The sequence below is a fragment of the Protopterus annectens genome, chromosome 7.part0, assembly GCF_019279795.1.
Source record: "Protopterus annectens isolate FY-2018-M chromosome 7.part0, PAN1.0, whole genome shotgun sequence".
Classification (NCBI taxonomy): Eukaryota; Metazoa; Chordata; order Ceratodontiformes; family Protopteridae; genus Protopterus; species Protopterus annectens.
The window spans coordinates 454,375,778-454,403,766 of NC_056739.1; the positions used below are offsets into that span (position 1 = coordinate 454,375,778).

The window sequence follows — 27,989 nt, forward strand, 5'->3', positions numbered from 1 at the left end:
TAATATCTGAGGAATATTTGGTTCTGCTGTATCAGTTCCTTGTGCTCGATTCCAAGCAAAGGATATTTTCCATTTATCAGCATACGAATTTCTAGTTCTAGGCCTTATGGCTTCCAAAACAACATCCATCACAGCTTTATTGAGAGGAGTTGTTTGTATAACTACATGATCAGCCATGCTGCCAGGTTCAGTGTCTGGAGTTGGTTGTGCAGGATCTGATTGTTTTGCTGGGCCAGTATTTGAGGTCTTTGAGGCAAGGTCCAAGCTGGGTATTTAGACAAGTTCCTTAGGACTGGGTACCAGTATTGGCGGGACCAGTCCGGGGCAATTAGTATCATCCTGGGTTTCTCTTGTCTGACTTTTAGGAGGACCTTGGGAAGAAGAGGCAGAGGGGGAAAGGCATAAACTGATAGGTTTTTCCAACTAAAGGATATGGCGTCCACTTTCCATGCTTGTCTGTGATAAGTCCTTGTGCAGAATCTTTTCAATTGATAATTCTGAGGAGAGGCGAATAGATCTATGTCTGGACTCCCTCATTTCTCCGTTATGCTGCAGACTTGTGGATTTAGTTTGCACTCGTGAGGGTCCATAAGGTTTCTGCTTAAATAGTCTGCCAGAGTATTTTGCTTTCCCAGCAGGAATTGAGCTTGGAGATGCATTTTGTAGCTCATAGCTGTTCCCCACAGTGCCATGGCTAATCTGCAAAGGGGATAAGAATGTGTGCCCCCTTGCTTATTTATATACCACATGATCGTGGTGTTGCCCATCTTTTCAGTAGTTGTCCTGGATGAAGCATGTCCTTGAAGGCTGTTAGGGCATTTTGAACAGCTAGCATCTCTTTCTGGTTGATACTTAGATGCATTTGTTTTGGGGTCCATATGCCCTGAATGCATCTTCCTGCCATGTGGGCCCCCCAGGCATAATCTGATGTGTCTGTTAAGGTTTGGCTGTCAGGGGGTAGAGTGAAGGCCCTTCCCATGTTTTGGCGACATGCCTTTGCTCACCATAGAATCTCCTGTTGTAGGCAGGGTATGAGAGGAATAATTGTTTCCAGATTCTGAGAATGTTGACTCCATAAACTTTTTAGGTACCATTGAAGTTTCCTCATATGCAGTCTCACATAGGGAATTAGTAGGATGCAATGAAGCTCAACGCCTGCAGAATTTGCCTTGCAGATAACAGGATTTTTGTTGCCATCAGTTTGAAGTAAGTAGTCAGTTGCCCTTGCTTGTCTGGCATGAGATAAGCCATTTTGGCAGTTGTATTTAAGCTTGCACCCAGGAATGTTATCTTTTGAGAGGGTACCAGTTGTGATTTCTTTTCGTTTAGTGTGTATCCTAGGCATGTTAGAAGCCTTTTCACAAATGCCAGGTGTTGAAGAAGAATGTCCTTGCTCTCTGCTTGAATGAGACAGTCATACAAGTACGGGTATATTTGTATACTTTTTTGTCTGCAAAATGCAATTACTGGTGCCAGGCACTTTGTAAAGACCCTGGGTGCAGTAGATAAGCCAAAGGGCAGTGCAGAGAATCGGTAATGCATTAAGCCAGCCTTGAATCGGAGGCATCTTCTGCACGATTGTCTTATTGGGACATGCAGGTATGCCTCTTTTAGGTCTAATGTCACCAGCCAAGCATTCTTGCCCAGCATGGGCAGAAGCTGCTGTAAAGTCAGCATTTTGAATTTTGGAATGTCCAGGTATGTGTTCAAAATTGATAAATCCAGTATTGGCCGCCAGGCCTTGTCCTTTCTGGGTACCAAGAACAGTAGAGTAAAAACCTTGTCCTTTTTCCTGTTCTGGTAGTGGTTGAATGGCCCCCATATCCATGAGGGACGTAACGGGTTTCTGTGCCTCTGTCCATTGATTTTTGAGCAGATCTGGCCAACCGTTTGCCATTGGCAGAGTGTGGAAATGGAATCTGTATCCATGTGATACTATGTTTAGTACCCACTTGTCCTGGGTTATAAACTGCCAGTTTTGAGCAAAAAGTGCTAACTTTCCCCCTAAGGGTGCTGCCAAAAGATAAGTGCTTGGTATAGGCAGAGGGAAGTAATTGGGACCGTTTTCTGTAGGTTTGTGCTTTGTCTCCTCCAGATTTGGAGGTAGAAGCACCCCATTGCTTTGACCTGTATGAATCTTGTGCCTGGTATCTGGAACCCTTAGGGCGACTGGATTTGCCCCTTTGAGCTCTGTCTGCCACAGGAAATGGCCAATTCTTTGTAGGACAGTGTCTACTGAATCTTGGTGGCTGCACTTGTAAGAAGTCTTTAACAGTTTGCATAGACTTGGCTTTGTCTTCCATTTTCTTTAAAACCTCTTCTGCCTTAATACCAAACATCTAGAAATTTAGCTTTAACATGATCAAGCAAATTTTGTTCCTTTAGCCAGGCATGCCTCCTAATCACAGATCCAGTAACTGCTGCCCTGCAGGAGGCCTCTAAGGAGTCAAAAACCACATTGCACAGTATGTTTTCCAACCTGTTCAGCTGCATGCAATAATTCCTGCATTTCTTTAATTTTCTGCACACTCAGAAATCATTTTCTGTTTCAGCAATCCCATAACATGTTGTCGATACTTAAGCATATGAAATTGACAGTTTAAGGCTCCGATTGCCAAGGCTGCAGATGTATAAAACCTTTCCCCCCCCCCCCATCTGTCCAGTGCCCTTGAATCTCTGTAAGGGGGAGTATGATTTTTTGCTGTGGAGGCCTTAACTCCCTTTGGACCCTGGGAAATAGTTTCAGGATCAGCAGCATGGTTTCTAAATAAAAATGTACGTGAGTCAGGGACCCTGTAATATCTATCTGTCAGGCTTACTGGGAGCCGGAGGTAAATAGTCAGGGGTCAAGCTTGACACTGAAAACACATCATCCACAATGTCTAAAACAGGGGGGGTGGCTAAAGGCCTGTGCTGAGGGAGAAGGAAATCCCTGAGCCTCTTTTTTGATTCAGAGAAATCTTGACTCTCCCAGTGAAAATGTTCCCTCAAAGTATGCAAGGTTTCCCCAAATGAATAATCCTCAGGAGGGGAAGCAGATGGTATAGACTCCCCTGCATCAGAATCCTCATAGGGAGGTATAGATAAGTTCCTAATAAGAAGATGAATCAGAAGAAATAGAAAAGTACAGTTGTGTACCTACCATAAATGTAGATGTTATAGAGTGTATTCACTGTTTCAGTCATTACACTTGGGTTATCCTGCTGGCAGGCTACCCGCAGTCGGCCTGAATTCCAAAGTCCTGGTCCGGTGTCGGTTGCCGTCGCCTCTTCCCTGACGTCAGTGCGCCAGGGGTATAAAAGATGCAGCAGATGCCATTTTCTTCAGTTTTTCTTGCCCCAGATGTCAGGTGCCCCCAAAAGGGTAGGCAGTAAAAATTATGATCATAAAAAAGCATGCACATAACCTTCATCTACAAGCAAATACACCACATAGGTTGTACAGAATAGAGAGGCACAGACAAGTCCCAGCAAAGAAAAAGGGGGATGGCGGGAGGGTAACCTGGACTGCAACAGTGAATACACTCTAACATATACATTTATGGTAGGTACACAACAGTACTATGTTCATAGTGTTTCAGTGTTGCAGTCATTACACTTGGGTTAAATCCCAAAGCTGAGGTTGGGTGGCTGGGCATAAATAGAGTTTGGAGTGGCTATGAAGCCCTGCAGAAATGCAGTGGCAAAGCCTGCTCTGGATTTAGAGTAGAGAGGTAAATGGTAGTGCTTTGTAGTGTGCACTGAAGTCTATGTTGCAGCCTCCAAAATGTCCTTGGTTGGTACTCCTCTGAGGAAGGCTGCTGAAGTGGCTGCTGCTCTGGTAGAATGTGGCCTAATGCTCTTGGGCACTGATTTGCCATGTTGTGAATAGCAGAAAGAATGCAGTGGCTTATCCATTTTGAAATAGTCTGCTTTGAAATGGCTTTTCCTTGCGAACCTGCAGCATATGCCACTAAGAGTTGCTCAGACTTTCTGAAGGCTTTAGTCTTGTCCAAGTAAACGCATAGCTGTCTGTGTATGTCCAAAGTATGCAGAAGTCTCTCCCCCTTATTTTGTGGGTTTGGATAAAAGGTAGGCAAATGTATGGTTGGGTTAAGAGCCATGCTGGAGACTACCTTATGCATAAATGTTGGGTTTGTCCTTAGAGCAACCCTGTCCTGATGGAAAATAATAAAAGGTTCCACAGCCATTAGTGCCTGTAACTCCGAGAGTCTTCTTGCTGAAGTTATTGCTAGAAGAGCAGTTTTCCATGACAAGTATTTAATCTCTGCTGTATTGGCTGGCTCAAAAGGAGGCAGTGTGAGTTTTTCCAAGACAAAATTGAGATCCCATGCAGGTACTGGAGCTCTCCTTGGAGGTCTTATGTTTTTGGCCCCTCTGAGAAACTGTCTTAGCAGTGGATGAGAAAAAATAGGTGGGTCCGTATTGTAATGAGCTGAAATAGCAGAGGCATGGATCTTAATTGATGAGGATAGGCCTTTGTCCAGCATCTCAGTTAGGTATTGCAAAATCGGAGTAATATTTGGCGTAAGGGTTCAGAGTTGGTTGTGCAGGATCTGATTGTTCTGTTGGGTCAGCAAATGAGGTATTAGAGGCAATGTCCAGGCTGGGCCTTGAGACGAGCTCTTTAGAATTGGGTACCAGTGCTGGCGTGGGCAGTCTGGGGCAATCAGTATCATTTTTGGCTTCTCTTGTCTGACCTTTAGGAGTACTTTGGAGAGGAGAGGCAGAGGAGGGAAGGCATATACTGTAAGGGCTTTCCAGCTTAATTAAAGGGCGCCCACTTTCCATGCTTGCTTGTGATCAGTCAGAGTGCAGAATCTTTGTAGCTGGCAGTTGTGAGGGGAGGCAAACAGATCTATGTCTGGGCATCCCCATTTCCCTGTTATCATGTTGAAGATTTGTGGCTCTAGTTTCCACTTGTGAGGATCCATGAGGTTTCTGCTTAGTTCGTCTGTCAAAGTATTTGTCTTTCCTGGCAGGAATTGTGCTTGCAGATGTAGTTGACAAGTCAATGCTGTGTTCCACAAAGTCAAGGCTTGCCTGCAGTGGGGGTAGGAATGTGTGCCCCCTTGCTTATGTACCACATGACTGTAGTATTGTCCATCTTTATCAGTAGCTGTCCTGGAAGAAGTAGGTCCTTGAAGGCTGTCAGGGCATTTTGTACAGCTAGCATCTATTTTTGATTGATATGAAGATGCATGTGGTTTGTGGGCCATGTGCCCTGAATACATTTTCCTGCCATGTGCACCCCCCCCCCAGGCATAATCTGATGCATCTGTTAATGTCTGCCTGGCCGTGGGTAAGGTGAATGGCTGTCCCTTGTTGTGGTGACAGGCTTGTGCCCACCATTGAAATTCCTGCTGCAGGCAAGGAATGAGGGTAATTACCATTTCCAGGCTGTGGCAATGTTGAGTCCAAACACTTTTTAGATACCACTGTAGTTTCCTCATATGCAGTCTTGCATATGGAATTAGTAGAAAGCAGGATGCCATGTAGCCCAGATCCTGCAGAATTTTTCTTGCAGATAACTGGGTCTTTGTTGCCATGTCTTTGAAGTAAGAAGTCAGATGCCTTTGTCTGACGTGAGATAAGCCATCTAAGCTTGCACCCAGGAATATCTCTTGAGAGGGTACTAGTTTTGATTTCTTTTCGTTTACTGTGTACCCTAGGCAAATTAGTAATCTTTTTACAAACGCCAGATGCTGTAGTAGAATATCTTTGTTCTTTGCTTGAATAAGGCAGTCGTCCAAGTAGGGATATATTTGAATTCCTCTTTGTCTGCAGAATGCAATTACTGGTGCCAGGCATTTTGTGAAGACCCTGGGTGCAGTATATAAGCCAAAGGGCAGTGCAGAGAATTGGTAGTGCATTGAGCCAGCTATAAATCTGAGGTATCTTCTACAAGATTGTCTGATTGGGACATGCAGGTATGCCTCTGAGGTCCAAAGTTACAAGCCAAGCCTTCTTGTCCAGCATGGGCAGAAGCTGCTGTAGAGTCAACATTTTGAATTTTGGGACATCCAGAAAAGTATTTAGAGTAGACCGGTCCAGAACTGGTCTCCAGGCTTTGTCCTTTCTTGGTACTAAGAAAAGTCTAGAGTAAAATCCTTGTTCCTGCTCTTGTTGTGGTACTGGCTGAATAGCTCCCCCCCCCCATGTCCATGAAAGAAGAAAAGTACAGTTATGTACACTTACCATAAATGTAGATGTTAGAGTGTCTTCACTGTTGCAGTCATCACTGTGGGGTTCTTCCTGCTGGCAGGCAGCCCTCGTTCGGCCAGAATCCCAAGGTCTGGGTCCGGCGTCAGCTGTTCAGTCATGCTTCCTGACATCAGAGCGCCAGGAGTACAAAGGTGCCAGCCGACGCCATGTTCTCCAGTTTTTCTTGCCCCAGATGTCAGGCGCCCCAAAAGTGAAGGCTAATAGTAAAACAAAAATGTAACATACAACAAACCCCATACTCTGTAGCAAATACACCTCAGAAGAAGGGTGAAGTAGGAAACCACAGTAATGAAAATACAAGAGGGGACAGGAGGGTGGGTAACCCAGACTGCAACAGTGAAGACACTCTAACATCTACATTTATGGTAAGTGTACACAACTGTACTATATTCATCGTGTTTCACTGTTGTAGTCATCACTGTAGGGTTGAATCCCAAAGCTGAGATAAAGGGTGGTGGTTATACAGTAGAAAGGGTGGCTAGAAGGCCCTGCAAGACTGCAGAAGCAAAGCCTGCCCTAGACTTAGAGTAAAGAGGGAGATTAGAAAGTATGCACTGAACTCCAAGTTGCAGCTTCCAAAATATCTTTGGTTGGTACCCCCCTGAGAAAGGCAGCTAAAGTAGCAGCAGCTCTGGTAGAGTGAGTTCTAATTTTTCCTGGGATTTGCTTTCCATGATGAGAGTAACAAAATCTGATTCCATGAGCAATCCATTTAGAAATGGTCCGTTCTGAAATAGCTTTGCCTTGAGAATTTGTTGCATAAGAAACAAACAGTTGCTCTGTTTTCCCAGATATCATTGGTTCTGTCCAGGTAAAAACGCAGTTGCCAGTGTACATCCAAGGAATGCAAGATCCTTTCCCCCTTATTTTGTGGATTAGTGAAAAAAGTTGGCAGGCGAATAGTTTGGTTTAAAGCCACTTTGGAAACCACTTTAGGCATGAAAGTAGGATTTGTCCTTATCTTGGTGAAAAATAATATAAGGTTCCACAGCCACGAGAGCTTGCAACTCTGAGACTCTCCTGGCTGAAGTCAAAACCAGTAGGATAGCTGTCTTCCATGATAAATACTTAATGTCAGATGTAGCAGCAGGCTCACAAGGAGGCAGAGTGAGTTTTTCCAGAACATAGTTGAGGTCCCAGGCAGGTATGGGTGGTGTCCTAGGGGGCCTTAAATTCTTTGCTCCTCTGAGATATTGTTTCAGAAGTGGATGCGAAAAGATTGGATGATCTGTACTGTAATTTCCAGAGATAGCTGAGGCATGTATTTTTTATGGAGAAGGATAAACCCTTATGTAGCAAGTCTGTCAGGTAATGTAAAATCAATGGGATATTAGGAATGAGAGGATCCGAATCCTGAGCATGCATCCAGGTGCAAAATCTCTTCTATTTACCTGCATAAGATTTTCTAGTGCTAGGCCGTCAGGCTTCTAAGATGACATCCATGACCTGTTTGGGAAGGGTAGGAATAATCATAGACCCTGAATTCGCCAGGCTGCCAGGCTGAGAGTTTTGATACGAGAGTGCAGAACCTGGCCCTGGTGTTGGGACAAAAGATTTGGTATCTGAGGTAAAATCCAAGGAGGCTCCTGAGATAGATTCATCAGTGTTGAGTACCAAAATTGACGCGGCCAATTTGGGGCCAGTAAAATCATCTCGGGTTTATCCTGTTTGATCTTTAACAACACCCGTGGAAGAAGAGGTAGTGGAGAAAAGGCATACCCCGAGAGGTTTCTCCAACTGAATGAGAGAGCATCCACTTTCAATGCTAGTTTGTGAAATGTCCTTGTGCAAAAAATCTGTAACTGGTGGTTGAGGGGGGATGCAAATAGATCTATGTCCGGGCAGCCCCAGGCTTCTGTAATCACCTTGAATATTTGGGTGTCTAGCATCCACTCGTGTGGGTCTGACAGGTTCCTGCTCAGGCTGTCTGCCAGAATATTTTGTTTCCCTGGCAGGAACTGAGCTTGTAGATCCACTTTGAAAGCTAGAGCTGTGTTCCATAGAGTCATGGCTAGTCTGCAAAAGGGATAGGAGTGTGAACCCCCTTGCTTGTTTATGTACCACATAACTGTAGTGTTGTCTGTCCGTATCAGTAGTTGTCCTGGCTGTAGAAGATCCCTGAAAGCCAAGAGGGCATTCTGTACAGCTAACATCTCTTTTAAATTGATATGTAGGTGCTTCTGATCCTCTGTCCAAAAACCTTGCAGGCCTTTCCCCTGCAAGTGGGCTCCCCATGCGTAATCCGAGGCATCCGTGGTTAAAACTTGGCTGGCTGGAGGCAGACTGAAGGCTTTCCCTTTGTTGTGAAGACATGCCATGGTCCACCAATGGAATTCCTTTTGTAGGCAAGGCAAGACAGCAATCTGTGTGTCTAGACTGTGGCAATGCTGGGACCATACACCTTTTAGGTACCATTGTATTTTTCTCATATGTAGTCTTGCATTTCGTATGAGAAGGATGCAGGAGGCCATGTAACCCAGAGTCTGCAGGAACTTCCTTGCAGTTAGCGGAGACATTAATGCCAAGGTTTTGAAAGTTGAAGCCAGATGTAGTTTTTCGGATGTCAGAAATGCCATTCTGGGTTGTTGCGTTTAGAAGAGCACCCAGAAAAGTTATCTGTTGTGTGGGTGTCAAATTTGACTTTATGTTCACAGCGAATCCCGGGTACTTGAGTAGATTCTAAACAAATTCCAGGTGCTGGAGTAAGACATCCTTGCTGTCTGCTTGAATAAGGCAGTCATCCAGATAAGGGTAAATTTGAATTCCCTGGAGTCTGCAATAAGCTACTACTGGTGCCAGGCACTTGAAGACCCTGGGCACAGTAGACAAGCCAAAGGACAGCGCAGAGAATTGGTAATGTTTCGAGCCGGCTTTGAACCTGAGGTATTTTCTGTATTCCTGTCTGATAGGGATGTGTAGGTAAGCCTCCTTTAAATCCAATCATCCATCCATCCATGCATTTTTGCTCAACAGTGGCAGGAGCTGCTGCAGAGTAAGCATCTTGAACTTTGGTATCTCCAGGAAAGTATTTAAGACTGACAGATCCAGGATAGGTCTCCATGAATTCTGGGAACTAGAAAGAGCCTTGAGTAAAAGCCTTGCCCAGTCTCTGATTGTGGAACCAGTTCTATGACCCTCATAGCCATGAGGGAACCCACCTGGTTTAATGCCTCTGCCCACTGGTGTTTTGGTAGGTCTGGCCATCCGTTTGGTCTTGGCAAGGTATGAAAGTGGAATTTGTAACCTTTTGAAACTACATCCAGAACCCACTTGTCTTGGGTTATGCAAGTCCAATTTTGTTGAAAAAGAGAGTTTTCCTCCTAGAAGGGCTTCCAGGAGAGAAGTTCCTGGATCCATGCAGGGGGAGTCATTGAGCCTGTTTTCTACAAGACTGAGGTCTGTCCTCTCCACCCATGGGGGTGGAAGCACTCCACTATTTAGGTCTGTAAGAGGTCTGTGCTTGGGCCCTCCCTCTGGAGTGCCTATATGTACCCCCTGAGGCCTGTCCGAGCTGGGAAAGGACCAATTTTTAGTTGGCCAATTTCTGCTAAATCTAGGGGGCTGAACTTGTAAGAAATCCTTAACCGTTTGCATGGATTTTGCCTTATCCTCCATTTTCCTTATCACCTCTTCAGTCTTGGACCCAAAGAAAACATTATGCTGAACAGGAGCATCCAGTTACTTTGCTTTCACTTGATCAGGTAAATTTTGTTCCTTTAACCAAGCATGCCTTCTAATGACTGTGCCAGTGGCAGCCGCCCTGCATGAAGCCTCCAAGGCAACAAAACCACAGTGTAAACCATGCTTCCCCACTTGTTCAGTGGCATGCATCAAATCGTGTAATTCCTTATTACCTGCACATGCAGAAATGGTACCTAGCTTTTGCTTCTTAACAGACAGCAGGAATTGCTGATATTTTAGCATATGAAATTGGCAATTTAAAGCCCTAATAGATAAAGTAGCAGAAGTGTACACTTTTTTGCCCCATCTCTCCAAAGCTCTGGAATCCTTATCTGTCGGAATAGGGTTTTTAGCAGAGGTGGCATTAACACCCTTAGGACCCTGAGAAATGGTTTCTGGATCAGCAGCAGGATTTTTATAAAGGAACTGGTGGGAGCCAGGGACCCTGTAATATCTGTCAGGCTTAGCAGGGGCTGGAGGAAAGGAGTCAGGAGTTAAATTAGCCTCAGAAAAGGCATCATCCACAATATCCAAAATAGGAGAAATAGTCAGGGGTCTATGTTGGGGAAGAAGGAAATCCGTACGGCTTCTTTTAGATTCAGAGTACACTCCTGTCCTTCCCAGTGAAAATGTTCCCTCATGTCATGTAAAGTTTCCCCAAAAGAAAAATCCTCAGGGGGAGAAGCTAATGGAATGGATTCCTCAGCATCAGAATCCTCATAAAGAGGGAAAGTATATTCCTGTTCAGAGGAAGACACTGAAGAAATAGATGCCTGATCAGAGGATTCAAAATCCAATTCTTGCCTTGGCCTTTTGTCTGAAGGGGGATGTGAACCCCTAATCATGGTTAGTAAGTCTTCCACCATTTTAAGCAGCTGTTTCTGAGATTTGGGTCCCGGATCAGAAGAGGATTTGATTTGGAAGGAGTCTTCGCCTTTGTCTGTGGCTTTGCCTTTATCAGAAGCTGTGTAGGCCTGAAAACCCACTCGGAAGCCGGTACCTGCACAGCAGCTCCGGACCCATCCGAGGAGGCACTGTCCGAAGGTCCTGCAGCTGGAGTACTCAAAGGCCTAGTTGGCTCCTCGTGGGAGTCCGTTTTGGCAATCGGTTCTGAAATGGCCGACAACAGGGGCTGCAAAAGCACCTCACTGACTACAGCCGAACCTGGAGCTGGCTCTGCTTGTAAACCGTCGTCTGATTTGGACCTCGGAGGCCTGTCCTCATCCTTGCGTCGTTTGTGAACTCCGGTAGTCGGAAGCGTGTCAGACGACATTTTATAATTAAATCGCCTGCCAAAGTAGTGAAAAGCAAAATCATACCTCTGCTTAATAGTATGTTGGTTAAATCTAGCACAAAACCGACAACTAGCTACATCGTGATCAGGGCCTAAACAAGGAATACAGTAAGAGTGGAAATCCTTATGAGGTATTTGCTTCCCACAAGAAATACAATTAACTTTTTCTGACACTGGACTGGAGCAAGAAAAAAGTTTCCCCAATGAGGTACTTAGCTTTGAGAAGAAGTAAGTCTTCGGACTAAAGCACGAAAAAATATCAGGAGTCAGTCAACCGGCACTTGCGAACTGCTTCCACCGCACGGCAAGAAAGACTGGAGAACATGGTGTCGGCTGGCAGCTTTGTACTCCTGGCACTCTGACGTCAGGAAGCATGACTGAAAAGCTGACGCCGGACCCAGACTTTCGGACAGAGGGCTGCCTGCCGGCAGGAAGAACCCCACAGTGATGACTGCAACAGTGAAACACGAACATCTTGTTTTTGTGCTTCTTGCCATTAATTGCGTGACAGGTCTGGCACACCTTTTGCCTTTGGAAGGGTGTGAAAGTGGAACCTGTAGCCCTGAGAGACTATATTTAAGACCCATTTGTCCTGGGTGATCTTGTGCCAGTTTTGTGAAAAAAGTGCTAGCTTTCCCCCTAAGGGTGCTGCCAAAAAATAAGTGCTTGGCATTGGCAGACAAAGTCATTGGGACTGTCTTCTATAAGGCTGTGATTTGTCTTCTCTGCTTTTGGAGGTAGAAGCACCCCATTGTTTGGGCACATATGAGACCTGGGGCTGTTGCCTGCCTCTAGGGCGTCTGAATCTGCCTCTTTGTGGACTGTCTGACACTGGAAAGGACCAATTCTTAGAGGACCAGTTCCTGCTAAATCTGGGTGGCTGTACCTGTAAGAAATCCTTTACTGTCTGCATAGGTTTTGCCTTATCCTCCATTTTCTTCAACATCTCTTCTGCCTCAACACCAAAGTATCATGCTGTAATGGAGCATCTAATAATTTTGCTTTAACATGATCAGGCAGATTGTTCCTTTAACCAAGCATGCCTTCTAATAACAGAAACTTTAACAGCGGCCCTGCACGAGGCCTCCAGTGAATCATAGCCACATTGCAAAGTATGTTTTCCCACTTGTTCAGCTGCATGCAATAAATCTTGCAAATCTTTGTTTTCAGAACATTCAGAATTTGTCAACATTTTTTGTTTTAACAAAGAAATTAAGTATTGCCGATATTTGAGCATATGAAATTGACAATTTAAAGCCCTTACACTGATAAACACAACACCAACGGGGTAAGGTGCCTCCTCAAGTAAAACAGCTTCAAAATCCAAAAAATAGAGGTAGACACTCCAAGACAATCGAAGCCAACCAATAAATTAATGCAGAAGATGAAGTAAAAATCCTTTATTACTAGTAGACAGTAAGCGCTTTCGCGTTGCTCAGAACGCTTCTTCAGACTTCAATAAAAACATACGGACTTCAACTTGTTATATGTGTAACCATAGCCAATCATATCCCTATAATTCAAATTATCCAATAGGATATCTAGACAAAGTCACATGAAGCACTTAGTAATAAATCCCTGCTTCTCATAACATAAAAATAAAAATATAAAAATAAAGCAGATATGCTCCTTAAAAGACAAGTTGAATATGCTTAATACTGAAAATATATACATATTTTCTAAACAGTTTTATACAATAATGAATTAATACATTTATAATAAATACAGTTCAAACTTTAAAAATGTATACACATATTGATTAAAAGTAGATATATATAAATATAAATGTAGAGAAAGAAAATAAATTATAGATGAAAAAAGGAAAAACAAAAGGGAAAAAAAGCCATGGGAAATGTGGAGGGGGGAGGAAAGCAAGCGGAACTGAAAAAGGGGGAGGGAAAAAAGGGGGTTGTTTTGGTGGGGGTTAAGAGATTGGGGGGGTATGGGGGGGTTTGTTATGGTGAGAAAGAAATGGAAGAAGGGGGGGAAGGAGATGAAAAAGGAGGTAGGAAAAGAGTATTTGTGTGGAATATGTATAAAATGTATAAAATAAAACACACAATACAAGTTGAAAGCAGTGAATGTCGGACCTTATTAACGTCTATAAGGTCTCTCTGCTAAAAAAGGTTTCCTTTGAATTATAGGGATATGATTGGCTATGGTTACACATATAACAAGTTGAAGTCAGTATGTTTTTATTGAAGTCTGAAGAAGCGTTCTGAGCAACGCGAAAGCGCTTACTGTCTACTAGTAATAAATGATTTTTACTTCATCTTCTGCATTGATTTATTGGTTGGCTTCGATTGTCTTGGAGTGTCTACCTCTATTTTTTAGATTTTGAAGCTGTTTTACTTGAGGAGGCACCTTACCCCGTTGGTGTTGTGTTTATCAGTGTTTGTGCTTTTTTCTACATCTTCGGGGACATGACAGAAGAAACCATGACTACACTTGAAGAGAGTGCTGAGCCTGTAATGCCAGATTTAACTAAACTTATCTCTGTAAGTAGTAATCCTTTGTTGAAATTATCATATGCTGAATTGGCTAGAGCAGCCATGAGAGAGACTGATGCAGGTCTGCATATAGATACTATGCAGCTTATGAAGAAGTTGGAGGACATTATGAATAGAATTAAAAATATACAGTGGCAGAGGAAGCATATGGAAGCTTGTGTACAATTCAAAATTGTGCCTAGAGGGCTGAGGGTATTAAAAATGCCTACCTTCGGCTCTACTTATCCCAATCTATTGTCGAAATGGCAGCAGCTCAACTTAGAAACTAGCTTTGGCTATATGGGACTTTTAATTGATCAGTATTCCACAATAGAGATGGAATTAGAGAAAGAAATACAGTCCATAGAAAATAAACTTGCTAAAGTCCTTTCCGATTCACAGAAACGTGACTTTTACTCTGAGATGACAGCTACCTTGCAATCATTAGACCATAAGCTTTTATTGGCTAAGAAAAAGAAAATGGAAAGGGACTGTTCCGATTTTTCCAAAGGGAACGTCTTCTCTTGGCCGAGACAGCCCTTCAGGAACTTTAATAATGAGACACTACGCCCTCCTGATACAGCTGCGCGAATGAATACTGGTTCAGGAGCTTCCCCCACTTCCTGTGCAGCTTTAATCCATCATTCGAGAGCCGATGACTTGGCTATCAACGTTTCTAGGGCTACTGCACCTAATGTTGAGTCTCTTGTTCGTTTAGATACAGCTTCTGCGGCATCTACTTCCACTGAGCGTTCAGACAATGCTCTTGGGACTAGTATGGTTACTGAGAGAGCCGATAGATCGGCTGTTGACGATCCTAGAATAGCTACTTCTAAAGTAGAGTTTTTTACTCATCCGAGAACAACAGTAACTGCCTCAACTTCCATTGAGCGTTTGGATAACGCTCTAGGTACTTGTACATCTATTGAACCGGTGGTAAGAAGGAAAACTAACACAGTGATAGGATCAGAAGTGGATATACGCTCTAGTGGAGAATCTAGTCTGGTTTTTCCGCTCCCTTTTCGTGTGGAGCAGAGACAGTTGTGGAGTCCACATCAACCAACAAGGAAGAGAAAGAGTTCAGGAGGACCCTTCGAGTTTCAGAGAAAGACCCTGAAACCTATAACACGGACTTAGTGGTAAACCTTTCTGAGTATGTACTAACTGATTTTGAAAGTAAGCTTTTGAATAAAGGCTTGTCCTTTATTCCTTCGCAAAATGTAGATGTTAGTGATTATATATTAGATATTAAGTACTTTACTAGGAATGTGGCTTTAGGAATGTTGTACAACAATGAAACTAATGGAAATGCTCCACCTAATGTATTCAGGAAACCTTCAGTTTTTGTACCTAACATGCATCCTTTGTTAGAAACTTTTGAGAAAGCTTGTACTAGTGATTTATTGGCATATTTTGAGAACAATGACAAGAAGCCTGATTTTTACAACTTAACTAAAGGAGAGAGGGAAGCTTTATATAATTTACAGCACAATGACAGTATCACGATAAAACCTGCAGATAAAGGAGGGGCTATAGTGTTATTAGATAGTGTTTTTTATGATGAAGCTATGAATGCAATGTTGTCTGATGTATCTACATATAGAAAGTTAGATAGGGTTGCTTTGAGTAAACTAATTAATTCTGTACATGCTGATTTATATGATATGCTCATTTGTGGAATAATAGATGAGACCTTATACAAGTATTTTTAATTGAAGACCCTGTCATACCTGTTATTAGAGGTCTGCCGAAGATACATAAAACTATGGTCAACCCCCCACTAAGACCTATAGTAACAGGACGTGGGTGGATAACCGAAACCATATCAATTTTTTTGGAGAAAACACTTAGACCCAAGGTAGACTCAACTAGTTCAGTTTTAAGAGATACTCAACAACTCTTAGAGACTCTATCAGCCCAGAATGGTAATTTTGGCACTACACAACCAGCCATACTAGTAACTCTAGATGTGGCCTCCCTATTCACTTGTATTCCCAATGATATAGGATTGGACTATTTGAGGTTATTCTTAATGAGAAAAGGGATGAGTAATTCTGAAATAATAAGAGTTACTATGCTTTTGGATATTGTCCTCAAAAATAATGTTTTTCTTTTCAAAGATGTTTATTTTCTACAAACCCAAGGAGTGGCGATGGGTACATCTTGCGCCAACTCTTATGCTAACCTTGTGATGGCATATTGGGAGACCACTTATGTATTGGAACACTTGGTTTTCTTTAAATGCATAACATATTATAGGCGTTTTGTGGATGATATCCTTTTTATTTGGGAAGGTGATGTAGATACCCTTAATGATTTTATGACATACATAAATGGTACCAATACTTTTTTGAGTTTTAGTGGTAGTACTTCATCCACTCGAATAGATTTTTTGGATGTTACCTTGAAGCTTGAAGGAGGTTTTTTAACCTCTAATATATATAGGAAACCTTGTAGACGTAATGCGATTCTACATAGAACTAGCATGCATCCACAACACATTCATAAGAATATAGTGAAGAATCAGCTGACCCGTTTTTCACGTATTATAAGTGAGGATGCTGATTTGGTACAAGCAATAGACACTATGCACCAAGAATTCACAGAGAGAGGTTACCTAGAAAAGGATCTACTACCTATAGAATATATGAAGAATGAACGTACGATACCATCTATTATGAAGGATAGTAGTAGAATGTATAGACATACACCAAGATGTAATGATAGAAGGAAGAGGCTATTGATTCCATATACTAACACTAATAGTTCAGTTGTTGAAATAATAAATAAGAATTGGAATATTTTGCTGCTAGATAAGATTAAGGAATTAGTGGGTGACAGACCTGCGATTAGTTATAAGAATACTAAATCTCTCAAACGTCATTTATGTTATGAAAAGAGTAGGAGTACCAGAATCAACTCAAAGAGGAAAGGCACTTAAGCTTGTAGGAGCTGTAATCAGTGTAACTTTATTATGAACTCAAATGTGTTTATACATCCGGATAATGGCATCAGATATGAGTTTAATGATTATGCAGACTGCAGATCTAGAAATGTTATATACCTAGCAGTGTGCAAGAAATGCCAGAGTTTCTATGTGGGTAAGACCAATAGGACTCTGAGGGAGAGGATAAGGGAGCACATTTGTGCAATAAATAAAGAGAATGAGACTAATGCCTTGGCAAAACATGTGTTGCAGAATGGCTCCTTGCACACTTTTTGCTTTATGGTTATAGGACGACAGGAGGTAACCAATAGACTAGGTAACATAAGTAATAGAACAGAGCAAGTTGAAAATAAATGGATTATTAAGCTTAGAGCAGATAGAGGGCACGACTTAAATGATAAATTGTCACTGAAACCTTTTTTAGCAGAGAGACCTTATAGACGTTAATAAGGTCCGACATTCACTGCTTTCAACTTGCATTGTGTGTTTTATTTTATACATTTTATACATATTCCACACAAATACTCTTTTCCTACCTCCTTTTTCTTCTCCTTCCCCCCCTTCTTCCATTTCTTTCTCACCATAACAAACCCCCCCCATACCCCCCCAATCTCTTAACCCCCACCAAAACAACCCCCTTTTTTCCCCCTTTTTTTCAGTTCCGCTTGCTTTCCTCCCCCCTCCACATTTCTCATGGCTTTTTTCCCTTTTGTTTTTCCTTTTTTCTCCTTTTTTCATCTATAATTTATTTTCTTTCTCTACATTTATATTTATATATATCTACTTTTAATCAATATGTGTATACATTTTTAAAGTTTGAACTGTATTTATTATAAATGTATTAATTCATTATTGTATAAAACTGTTTAGAAAATATGTATATATTTTCAGTATTAAGCATATTCAACTTGTCTTTTAAGGAGCATATCTGCTTTATTTTTATATTTTTATTTTTATGTTATGAGAAGCAGGGATTTATTACTAAGTGCTTCATGTGACTTTGTCTAGATATCCTATTGGATAATTTGAATTATAGGGATATGATTGGCTATGGTTACACATATAACAAGTTGAAGTCAGTATGTTTTTATTGAAGTCTGAAGAAGCGTTCTGAGCAACGCGAAAGCGCTTACTGTCTACTAGTAATAAAGGATTTTTACTTCATCTTCTGCATTAATTTATTGGTTGGCTTCGATTGTCTTGGAGTGTCTACCTCTATTTTTTGGAATTTAAAGCCCTTACAGCCAAATTCCCCTATCTGTCCAAAGCTCTACCAATCTCTATCTGAGGGGACAGGGTTTTTGGCAAAGCAGCCTTAACTCCTTTGGGACCCTGTGAGATAGTTACTGGGTCAGCAGCAGGGTTTTTGTAAAGAAATTTATGGGAGCCTGGGACCCTGTAGTATCTGTCCGGCTTAACAGGGGCAGGAGGTAAAGAGCTTGGAGACAGGCCGGACTCTGAAAAAACATCATCTACTATGTGTAGAACAGGGGGAATTGCAAGAGGTCTGTGCTGAGGAAGTAAAAGAAAGTCTCTAAGTCTTTTCTTAGAATCGGAATAGTCCTGGCTCTCCCAATGGAAATGCTCCCTCATGGTATGCAGGGTTCCCCCAAATGAATAGTCCTCAGGAGGACAAGCTGAAGGAATTGAATCTTCAGCATCAGAATCCTCAGAGGGTGGAACAGAATATCCCTGATCAGAAGAGGAATCAGAGGAAATGGAAACCTGATCAGTGGAATCATATTCAGCGTCTTGCCTAGGCCTCTTATCAGGAGGGTGATGGGAATCCCTGATCAAAGTAATTAGGTCTTCAGCCATTTTGAGCATCTGTTTCTTAGGCATAGAAGCCTGTCCTGGAGAATGCTGTACTGGTTTCCTTGTCTTTAAAAACTGTTTTAGACTTTGTCTCGGATGCTGAAGTAGGCTTTATATAAAGTTGCGTAAATCTGAAGACACCCTCAGCGGCTCCAGAACCATCGGAGGGATTTATTTCCGAAGGGCCAATACCTTGAGTATCCCATAGGCCTAGATGTCTCCACGTGGGAGTCGGAGGCGGCCTGTGGCTCTGAGGTAGTGGGAGTCAGGGGCTGCAAAAGCGCCTCACTGAGCACCGGCAAACCGGTGACTAGCCTAGAAGAGGCTTCGTCTGTTTTGGACCTCGGATGTTTGTCCTTGTCTTTATCCTTGTGTATTTTATGAATTCCGGTCGTTGGTTGTTCCGACGGCATTATGTAGTTAAACCTTCTGCCAAAATAATGAAAAGCAAAATCGTACCAATGCTTTAGTGCATTGGTTAAACCTAGCACAAAACCAACAACTAGCAACGTTGTGGTCAGGGCCTAGGCAAGGAATACAGTAAGAGTGGAAATCCTTATGAGGTATTTGCTTCCCACCAGAAATACAATTGTTAACTTTTAATGACATCGGACTGGAGCAAGAAAAAACATTCCCCAATGGGGTACTTAGCTTTAATGAAGACTTCGGATCTGAAATTCAATTTCAAAAATCTCAGGAGTCGGCCGACCGGCACTTGCAAACTGATTTGCTTCGGGCACTGCGCGGCAAGAAAGACTGAAGAAAATGGCGTCGGCTACATCTTTTATACCCCTGGTACACTGACGTCAGGGAAGAGGCGACCGCAACAGACGCCGGACCAGGACTTTGGAATTAAAGCAGACTGCAGGTAGCCTGCCAGCAGGATAATCTAATTGTAATGACTGCAACAGTGAAATACGAACATCCACATCTTCTTCTAGAGAAGGACCTTTGAGGGGTAGAGAAGTGGATTCCGACGGCTGACAGCATTTTCCAGTCTTTCTCACTCTGGACCAGCATCTTGCAGACTGTCTTCCCGAACAGGGTCGACCCAAAGGGTGCATTCGTGCAGGACGCCTTGAAATCACAAAGTCGAAGCCAGGCATGATTGCCTTAAGGCGATACCGGATCTGCTAGCTCTAGCGGCTCCCTCTGTGGCATGGGAAAGTAGCCACATAAAAGTATTCGACACGGACTTGAGAGTGGCCATACGAGCAGAGAAAGTCCGTTTATCCTCGGCCAACAAGGACTCTGGGGGAGACTCAGCGTACTCTTTGACCAGGTCCCACTGCATTCGGATTACATGGGCCAAGTAATTCAGCGCCTTTATAGAGAAGGTAGCTGAAGCAAACGTCCACTTTCCAATACGGTCCATTGCCCAAGACTCCTTGTCAGGGGGGTAGACCGAAGAACTTTCCCGGACAAGATCCTTTTTGGTGGCCGCCGCCAACACCATGGCATCAACTGGGGAACCCTTGCTCCACGCAGCTCTGTCTGCAGGGGGACTAAACCTTATGGGGCCTTCTGGGTATCAGCTCTGAAGTGTCCGGCTCCTTCCACGCCCTGGTGGTAAACAGGTCGACCAGGGGGTCGGCTGGGGGGGGGGGACACCCAAAAGGTAGATGGGCCTGTGTCCAACGCCTCCAGGAATAAAGACTCATCCGAGGAAGGTTTTTGGGCGGACCACCCCCCCTTTGGCGGAGTATTTCCATAATGTCTCCAAAGGAGACGTCGTCGGGAGGTGATCTGGGGGAAACTTCCCCTTCCTCCAAATTGGTATCCTCGGTGAGGGACTCGGGGAAGTCCAAGTGCCTCCTTTTGCACAGGCGTTTGTGAGGGACCTCATCGGGGGGGAGGGCGCATTCGAGAGGTTCTCACCAACGTATTCATGTTCTTCCAGGGGAACTGGCTGGGGCGTCAATGACACAGGCTGTGGATGATGGAGGACAAACTGAGCTGCAAGGGAGCAGGGGTGGACCCTGAGGAAAGAGTGAGGGGTCTCTATCCTCCAAAGAGAACCCTCTCCACCACGAATGCCGAAGGGGAACCGGCCTAAGACAGGTGGCCGGGACCCTTGGATTCGACAAGGGGATCGGACCAGAGAGGACGGTGTGCTCCGACCATAAAGGAGTTGATGACCCCCCCCCCCGATCCGATGCCCAACTCTCTGCTCCGAGAGCTCGGATCCGATAAGCTAGAGGGCATGGCTGTAGAGGTAGCAATAACCATCAGCGCCAACCCCCTGACTCTGGGGCTCCTCGGATCCGAAGACTCTGAAATCCAGTGGTGGATCAGAAAAGGAGCTATTGGGGCAAACAGCAGAGTTAAACTCCCCCCCCCCTCCGGAGGTGGGGGGAGGCAGCAACACTCCATCTGCAGCTGAGTTTGCAAGAATCAACGCATCATCCGATCCATATCTGCCTCAGAGATGCTGCGGGTAGACTTGAGAGGGTGGACGCGACGACCTTGAGGCTGGTCGGGTCTCCTCTCCGGCTCCGGAGAGAAAAGTGGCGAATGGAGCCATGGGGAGGAAGGCTTGGAAACTCTCAAGGGAGAAGAGACAACTTTAGCGGGAAGGGCAGAGGGGTCCAGTTCAACCTGCCCCTTGCGGCTTCTTTCTCTCGCTTTTTCTCTCTCCCTTCTCTCTTTTTTTGTCCTCCTTGGCCTCTCATTCTCCCAGAGACAAGGTGGGAGGGTGAGTCCCAGACAGGGGGAAGAGGACCGGCTGTCGCTACAGAGGGGGAAGGAGAAGAAGCTGATTCCACAGGTAGAAGGCCCACCAGAATCAGCTTGTTCCTCCTATTCTGTAAGGCTCGGGGGTTGATGGCCACCCAGATCTGGCAGCCCGAAGAAAGGTGCGGAACCCCCAAGCAGATCAAGCACTGTGACCATCCGCTGGCGACAGCTTATGGCCACACTCGGAGCACTTGGAAAAAAGTCACTTTATGACTTTCGGCCATACTGTAGATACACACACACACACACACACACACACACACACACACACACACACACACACACACACACACACACACACACACACACACACACACCTGAAACAGGGAAAAAGGGGCCTACTAAGGGATGGACAACTACCAAAGGTGAAGGGGGAGATAAAGGCTAGGGAGGATGGACACCCGAAGAAAAAAACTAATATACACACACACCCAAAAACTAGACTAAAAAAGAAAGTTGGTAGTAAAAAAAAGATTGCTACACTTGCCTGGAGCTCGAGGAATCCCATGCTTGGCAAAGCCGCAACAAATGAGATCTGGGGATTGGAAGGAGGCTGCAGTGTAGTATGGGTAAGGGGGAGGAGCTTGGAGCTCGGATTTGTGTCAGATCCGAAACCCACAGGTTGCTGATCAAATGAAGTTAACTACTTCAAATCTACTTATACACATACAAACAAAATGCCACTTCAGGTACGATTCTGGGAAAGGCAGAATCCTTAAGGATGAAAGGGACAGCTTCAGACCATGTTCACATTTTGTAACCTGAAATCAAAAATCAAGTGCTTTCTTAGATAAATTAACCACCTCATGCAAAGAGGGACAATTGAGAGGTCTGTTTTCAGATGGCAAATGAAGAATTTCAAAATTAACTTTAATATGGCGACCCTTTCACCATTTAAGATTATGTGAAAACAGACATTTCAACTGTTGCTATTTTGAAGGGACATTCCTATTTTACAGACTTGATTTACGTCTGCACCGGATGATGCCCCTATTTTTGAAGACTGGTCCCCATTTTCAGGCATAATTTATCACTTCACACAATTTTCTGGACCTTTTTCATCGCATGTGATTTTTGAAGCAGTCTATTACACGGAAAACCATGCTACATGACCAACAGGGTCTATTATCACATACTCGAAGTTTTATCATTTCGAACACATAATGTTCGAACCATTATATTCGAAGTTACAAAACTTTGATTATGCATAAAAAAAGAGAAAAACAAAATAAACTGTTTTAAGCGGGGGGGCAAGCCCCCCTGCACCCCCCCACCTCCCGCTACTTAAATATACCAACTCCGAGATCGCACCACATTGAACAAAACGGAAGCCTTACCTTATGGAGATTTCCATTGAAACACTCAAACTTTTACAAATTAGAACTTTTGTTCTCGACCATATGAGGTTAAAACTTGCAAAAGTTCGACTACGTGATCGGAACCCTGACCAACATACTAGTGACAACAATAATTAAAGACAGGACACATATTACAACTCCCTTTTCTGAAACAAAAATTACTGTGTGGTAGAATTCTGCAACATAGTTCATTAAAGTGCACAGATTTTACACGGTCTCAAATAATGTGCTTTTTTCCCCTTATTTCTGTCATTCTCAATTTTTTAAGACCGATTTCTCAGTAGTATCCAACATTCTTACCGGAAGAAGGAAGAGTTGTGCATTATTTAGTATTAAAATTTTACGCTAATTAGATGTCCCACTTTGTTTTGCTAGCTGTATCCATTTTTCAAAGACCTTTGTTCCTACTCTCAATGTCTGCAGCTTAAGAGGTATGCATGTACTAAAATAAATGACTCAATTAAAGCTTATCATAATCCTGTTAAGAGGAAAAAGGATTATGTTGCCATGCTTACATTATCCTGTTCCCTTCCAACATCCTCTGGTAATACATTACCTAATTTAACAACCACTTTCCCAAGTATTTTACCATGCAAATGTTGATCACCCCTATTCCCAAACCTAAGTAACAGTCATACAAGACTTGCCTCTGTTCTTTCCTGCGTCGTTTCTCCTCTTCATGAAGAACTTTCTTAAGTTGCAGGAAAAGCTGGTGTTTTTCTTCCTGCAGATCCTGGAGTTTAACCTCCAATTTTAAAATCTGCAAAAGAACAAGTGGGAAATTATTTTTAAAAACAAAAGTAGTGAGGTATACACTAGTGAGCAAGTTATATTGGTTACATAGAATCAAGCACAACCCACTAATAAATTATACTTCAATTCATGACATTGATCAATCACTAATTATTTTACTTTTTGTTATACTTATTTGTAAATATTGAATGTACTAATTCTACTCAATTTTTCTACACGTCCCCCACTGTAACTGCATTTAAAGTCATTCATTATGGATTTCTGCTATAGTCACAGTGTCTGTGGAGCTTTTCTTCCTGGGCCTCCACTGAAAGCTTTTTTTTTTTTTTTTTTTTTTTTTTTAAGTCTAGCTGGACCTGCCCAGTAAACAAATGCTAATAATTAACTAACTAACCAACTACTGGTAAGCTAATGATTCAAAATACTACCATAAGAGACAGCGGAGGAATATTTATTGTGCTTGAGAATACAAACAAAAGAATATCAAGTAGAAAGACTTGGAAAGTACAGTTGTGTACACTTACCATAAATGTAGATGTTAGAGTGCATTCACTGCTGCAGTCATCACATTTGGGTTAGCTGCCTGCAGGTAACCCTCAGCCAACCTGAATACCAGAGTCTTCGGATTTCTGCGTCGGATGCTGACTTCTTCCATGACATCAGGGGTATAAAAAGATGCAGCCGCCATTGCATCAGTTTTTCTTGCCCCAGATGTCAGGTGCCCCCACAAGAGGAAGCAATTATGTGGTATGGTACACCCCCATCAACAAGCAAATACACCAAAAAAAATAAATATACCAAACAAGAAGGAAAGGTAGAGCCAAGAGAAGTCAGGGGGCTGGAGGGAAGATAACCAGGACTGCAACAGTGAACACACTCAAACATCTACATTTATGCTAAGTGTACACAACTGTACTATGTTCGTGTTTCACTGTTGCAGTCATCACATTTGGGTCGATTCCTAAAGCTAAGAAAGGGAGGAGGAAGATAAAGAGCATTAGGGCCAGCTATCAAGCCCTGCAAGACTGCAGTGGCAAATCCAGTTCTGGATTTAGAAAAGATAGGCATGTGGTAATGCTTGGTGAAAGTATGTACAGAGCTCCAGGTAGCAGCTTCTAGGATGTCCCTGGTAGGGACGTCCCTGGTAGGGACTCCTCTGAGAAAAGCCGCAGAGGTAGATGCAGCCCTGGCAGAATGTGATCTTATCCCCTGTGGGGTAGGTTTTCCATGGTGCTTGTAACAGAAATTAATGCAATGGCTATCCATCTGGAAATGGTTTGCTTTGAAATGGCCTTCCCCCACTGCGCCTGCAGCAAAGCCAACTAGCAGCTGTTCAGATTTTCTGAGAGGCTTAGTCCTGTCCAAATAAAATCACGTCCAGAGTGCAGTATTCGTTCCCCTTTGTTTTGTGGCTTAGGGAAAAAAGTAGGCAAATGATTGGACTGATTTAGGGCCACACTTAGACATCACCTTGTGCATAAAGGAAGCATTAGTCCTGAGGGAAACCCTGTTTGCATGGAAGATAATGAAGGGTTCCAATGCCACGAGGGCCTGTAATTCAGACACTCTTCTTGCTGAAGTGATGGCTAGAAGGAAGGCTGTTTTCCAAGAAAGGAATTTCAACTCTGCTGTTGCAGCTGGCTTCAAAGGGGCAAAGAGTTAGCTTTTCCAATATAAAGTTAAGGTCCCAGAGGCTGGAGTGGGAGCTTTCCTGGGGGGTCTTAAATTTCTGGCCCCTCTAAGGAATTGTTTTAGCAAGGGGTGAGAAGGGTGGCTCAGTATTATGTCCTGAAATGGCAGAGGCATGAATTTTAATTGAAGAGAAAGATAGGCCCTTGTGGAGCATTTCTGTTAAGCACTGTAGAATATGAGGTAAGCTGGGCACCATTGTGCCTATCCCCTGAGCCAGGCTCCAGGAACAGTATATTTTCCACTTTTCAGCATAGGATTTTCTAGTACTAGGCCTCCTTGCCTCCAGAATGACATCCAGCACCTGCCTACTGAGGGATGTTAGAGGAGAGCTCAAGGAATTAGGCAAGCTGCCAAGGTTCAGAGTTTGAAGCTGAGGGTGCAGAATCTGGCCCGCCTGCTGAGACAGCAGGGATGGGGTCTGAGGCAGATGCCATGGTTGCAGCAGTGTCATACTGCACAAGAGGGTTTACCAGTGCTGGCATGGCCAGTCAGGTGCAATCAGTATTGTCCTTAGCTTGTCCTGTTTGATCTTTAGTAGAACCTTCCAGAGGAGAGGCAAAGGGGGAAAGGCATAAACCGAGAGGCTTTCCAAGGTAAAGGCCAGAGCATCCACTTTCCAAGCTTGACTGTGGGGAGTTCTTGTGCAGAATTTGTTCAATTGGTAGTTTTGAGGGAAGGCAAATGGGTCTACCTCTGGAGTCCTCCCATTTGTTCCTCAAGAGATTGAATATTTTGGGTTCTAGTTTCCATTCATGTGGGTCCATGAGACTTCTGCTTAAGGCGTCTGGCAGGGAGTTTAGTTTGCCTGGCAGGAACTGAGCTTGTAGGTGTACTTGGTAGCTCAAGGCTGTGTTCCACAGAGCCATGGCTAGTCTGCAGAGGGTACGAGTGGGTCCCCCTGCTTATGTACCACATAACTGTGGTGTTCTGTCTTTACCAATAGTTGTCCTGGAAGAATACAGTCTTTGAAGGCTGTCTGAGCATTCTGTACAGCTAACATTTCTTTCTGATTGATATGCAGGTGCATCTTTCTCTGGTTCCATTTGCCCTGAATGCACTGCCCTGCCATGTGAGCCTCCAATGCATAGTCTGATGCGTCTGTTAGGGTTTGGGCAGCTGGGGGTAGAGTGAAAGGGAGTCCCTTGCTGTGATAGCAGGCCTCTGCCCACCAAAGGAACTCTGTCTTCATACAAGGAATAAGAGAAACCTGCTGTTGTGCCTCCGCCCATTGATTTGGGGGTAGGTCTGGTCAACCATTTGGGGTTGGTAGTGTGTGGAAGTGGAATCTGTACCCTTGGGAAACTATGTTCAAAACCCATTTGTCCTGGTTAATGAGCTCCCAGTTTTTTGAATGCAGGGCCAGCTTTCCTCCTAAGGGAGCAGGTAGTTGAGCAGAACTTGGAAGGGTTAAGGTTAAGTCACTGTGCCATTTTTCTGTAGGGGGGTGGCTTACTACTCCCTGCTTTGGAAGTGGGAGCCCCCCCACTGTTTAGGTCTGTGCGTAGCCTGAGACTGTAACCTAGGTGGTCTGCTGTTCCTGGGTTTGGACTGAAGGCCTGGAAGAGGCTGGAAAGGACCAGTTCTTGGAAGGCCAATGCCTACTGAATCTGGGAAGCTAAACTTGTAGGAAATCTTTAACAGTTTGCATAGATTTAGCTTTTTCCTCCATCCTTTTGAGGACTTCTGCTTTGTTGCCAAAATGCGGCCTTGGTTTAAGGGAGCATCCAATAATTTAGCTTTTACATGATCTGGCAAGTTTTGTTCCTTAAGCCAAGCATGCCTTCTAATTACAAATCCAGTGGCAGCAGCCCAGCAAAATGCTTCTAAGGCGTCAAAACCACATTGCAAAGTAGGTTTTATCAACTTGTTCTGCAGAATGCATTAAATCCTGTAATTCTTTATGTTCAGTACAGATCAGGAATCAACATATTTTTCTGTTTAAGTAGCCCCATAATATGCTGCTGATACTTTAACAGATGAAACTGGCAATTTAAAGCCCTAATGGCCAAAGTAGAAGTGTATACCTTCTTACCCCATCAGTCTAAGGCTCTAGAATCTCTATCGGCAGGGGTAGGATTTTTGGCAGCAGTAGCCTTAATGCCTTTTGGTCCTTGGGAAATGGTCTCTGCATCCACAGAAGGATTCTTAAAGATGAACTTGTGAGAGTCAGGTACTCTATAGTACCTATCAGGTTTTCTGGGAACTGGAGGTAAATTGTCTGGGGTAAGGCTAGATTCCAAGAAAGCATCATCTACAATGCCCAGAACAGGAACCTGTATTGCAGTAGTAGCAAGAATTCCCCAAGTCTCTTTCTGGAGTCAGAGTAATCCTGGCTTTCCCAGCAGAAATGCTCCTTAAGAGTGTGCAAGGTTTCACAGAAAGAAAAATCCTCTGGAGGGGAAGCAGACGGAATAGAATCCTCTGCATCAGAATCCTCATAAGTAGATAAGGGCAAATCCTGGTAATCAGAAGGAGCAGAAATATCACATTCCTGATCTGAAGAATCAGAAAGAAAATCAGTTCTCTGTCTCAGAGGGGGAAGGCTGGCTTCCCCTAATTAAGGTAATAAGGTCTTCAGCCATTCTAAGCATTTGTTTTTTAGGCATATGGGCCTGAGTCTGCGGTTTGGTCATCGGTTTTCTAGGCATGGTGCAAATTTTTGGCCTGGATGAAAACAATGGCGTCTGTTTAATATGTCTGTAGGCCTGAATATACCCTCAGAAGTCTGTGCCTGCACAGCGTCTCCGGACCCATCCAAGGTAGAGATATCCGCAGGTTCCATAGTCGAAGAAGCATCTCACGGCATACCGGACTCCGAGCTGATCTCAGCAGAGGCCTGCAAATCAGAAGTAGTGGGTATCAGGGGCTGCGAAAGTGCCTCACTGAATACCAGCGGACTGGCGACTAGCTTAATGGAAGCATCGTCGGCAGTTTTGGACCTATGCGTCTCTGTCTTTATCCTTACGTTTTTTCAGAATATCGGTAGTCTGATGGCTTGAC

General features: G+C 43.7%; 1 protein-coding gene across 1 annotated transcript in view; it reads right to left on the reverse strand.

Annotated features, from left to right (window-relative positions):
- GPS2 (G protein pathway suppressor 2) overlaps positions 1-27,989 on the reverse strand; it is a 1,799,357-nt gene that overhangs the window by 788,363 nt on the left and 983,005 nt on the right. Inside the window, exon 4 of the mRNA XM_044077034.1 lies at positions 23,192-23,304. Within this exon, the coding sequence (XP_043932969.1) occupies positions 23,192-23,304 (113 nt within the window). The remainder of the gene's footprint in view (positions 1-23,191; positions 23,305-27,989) is intronic.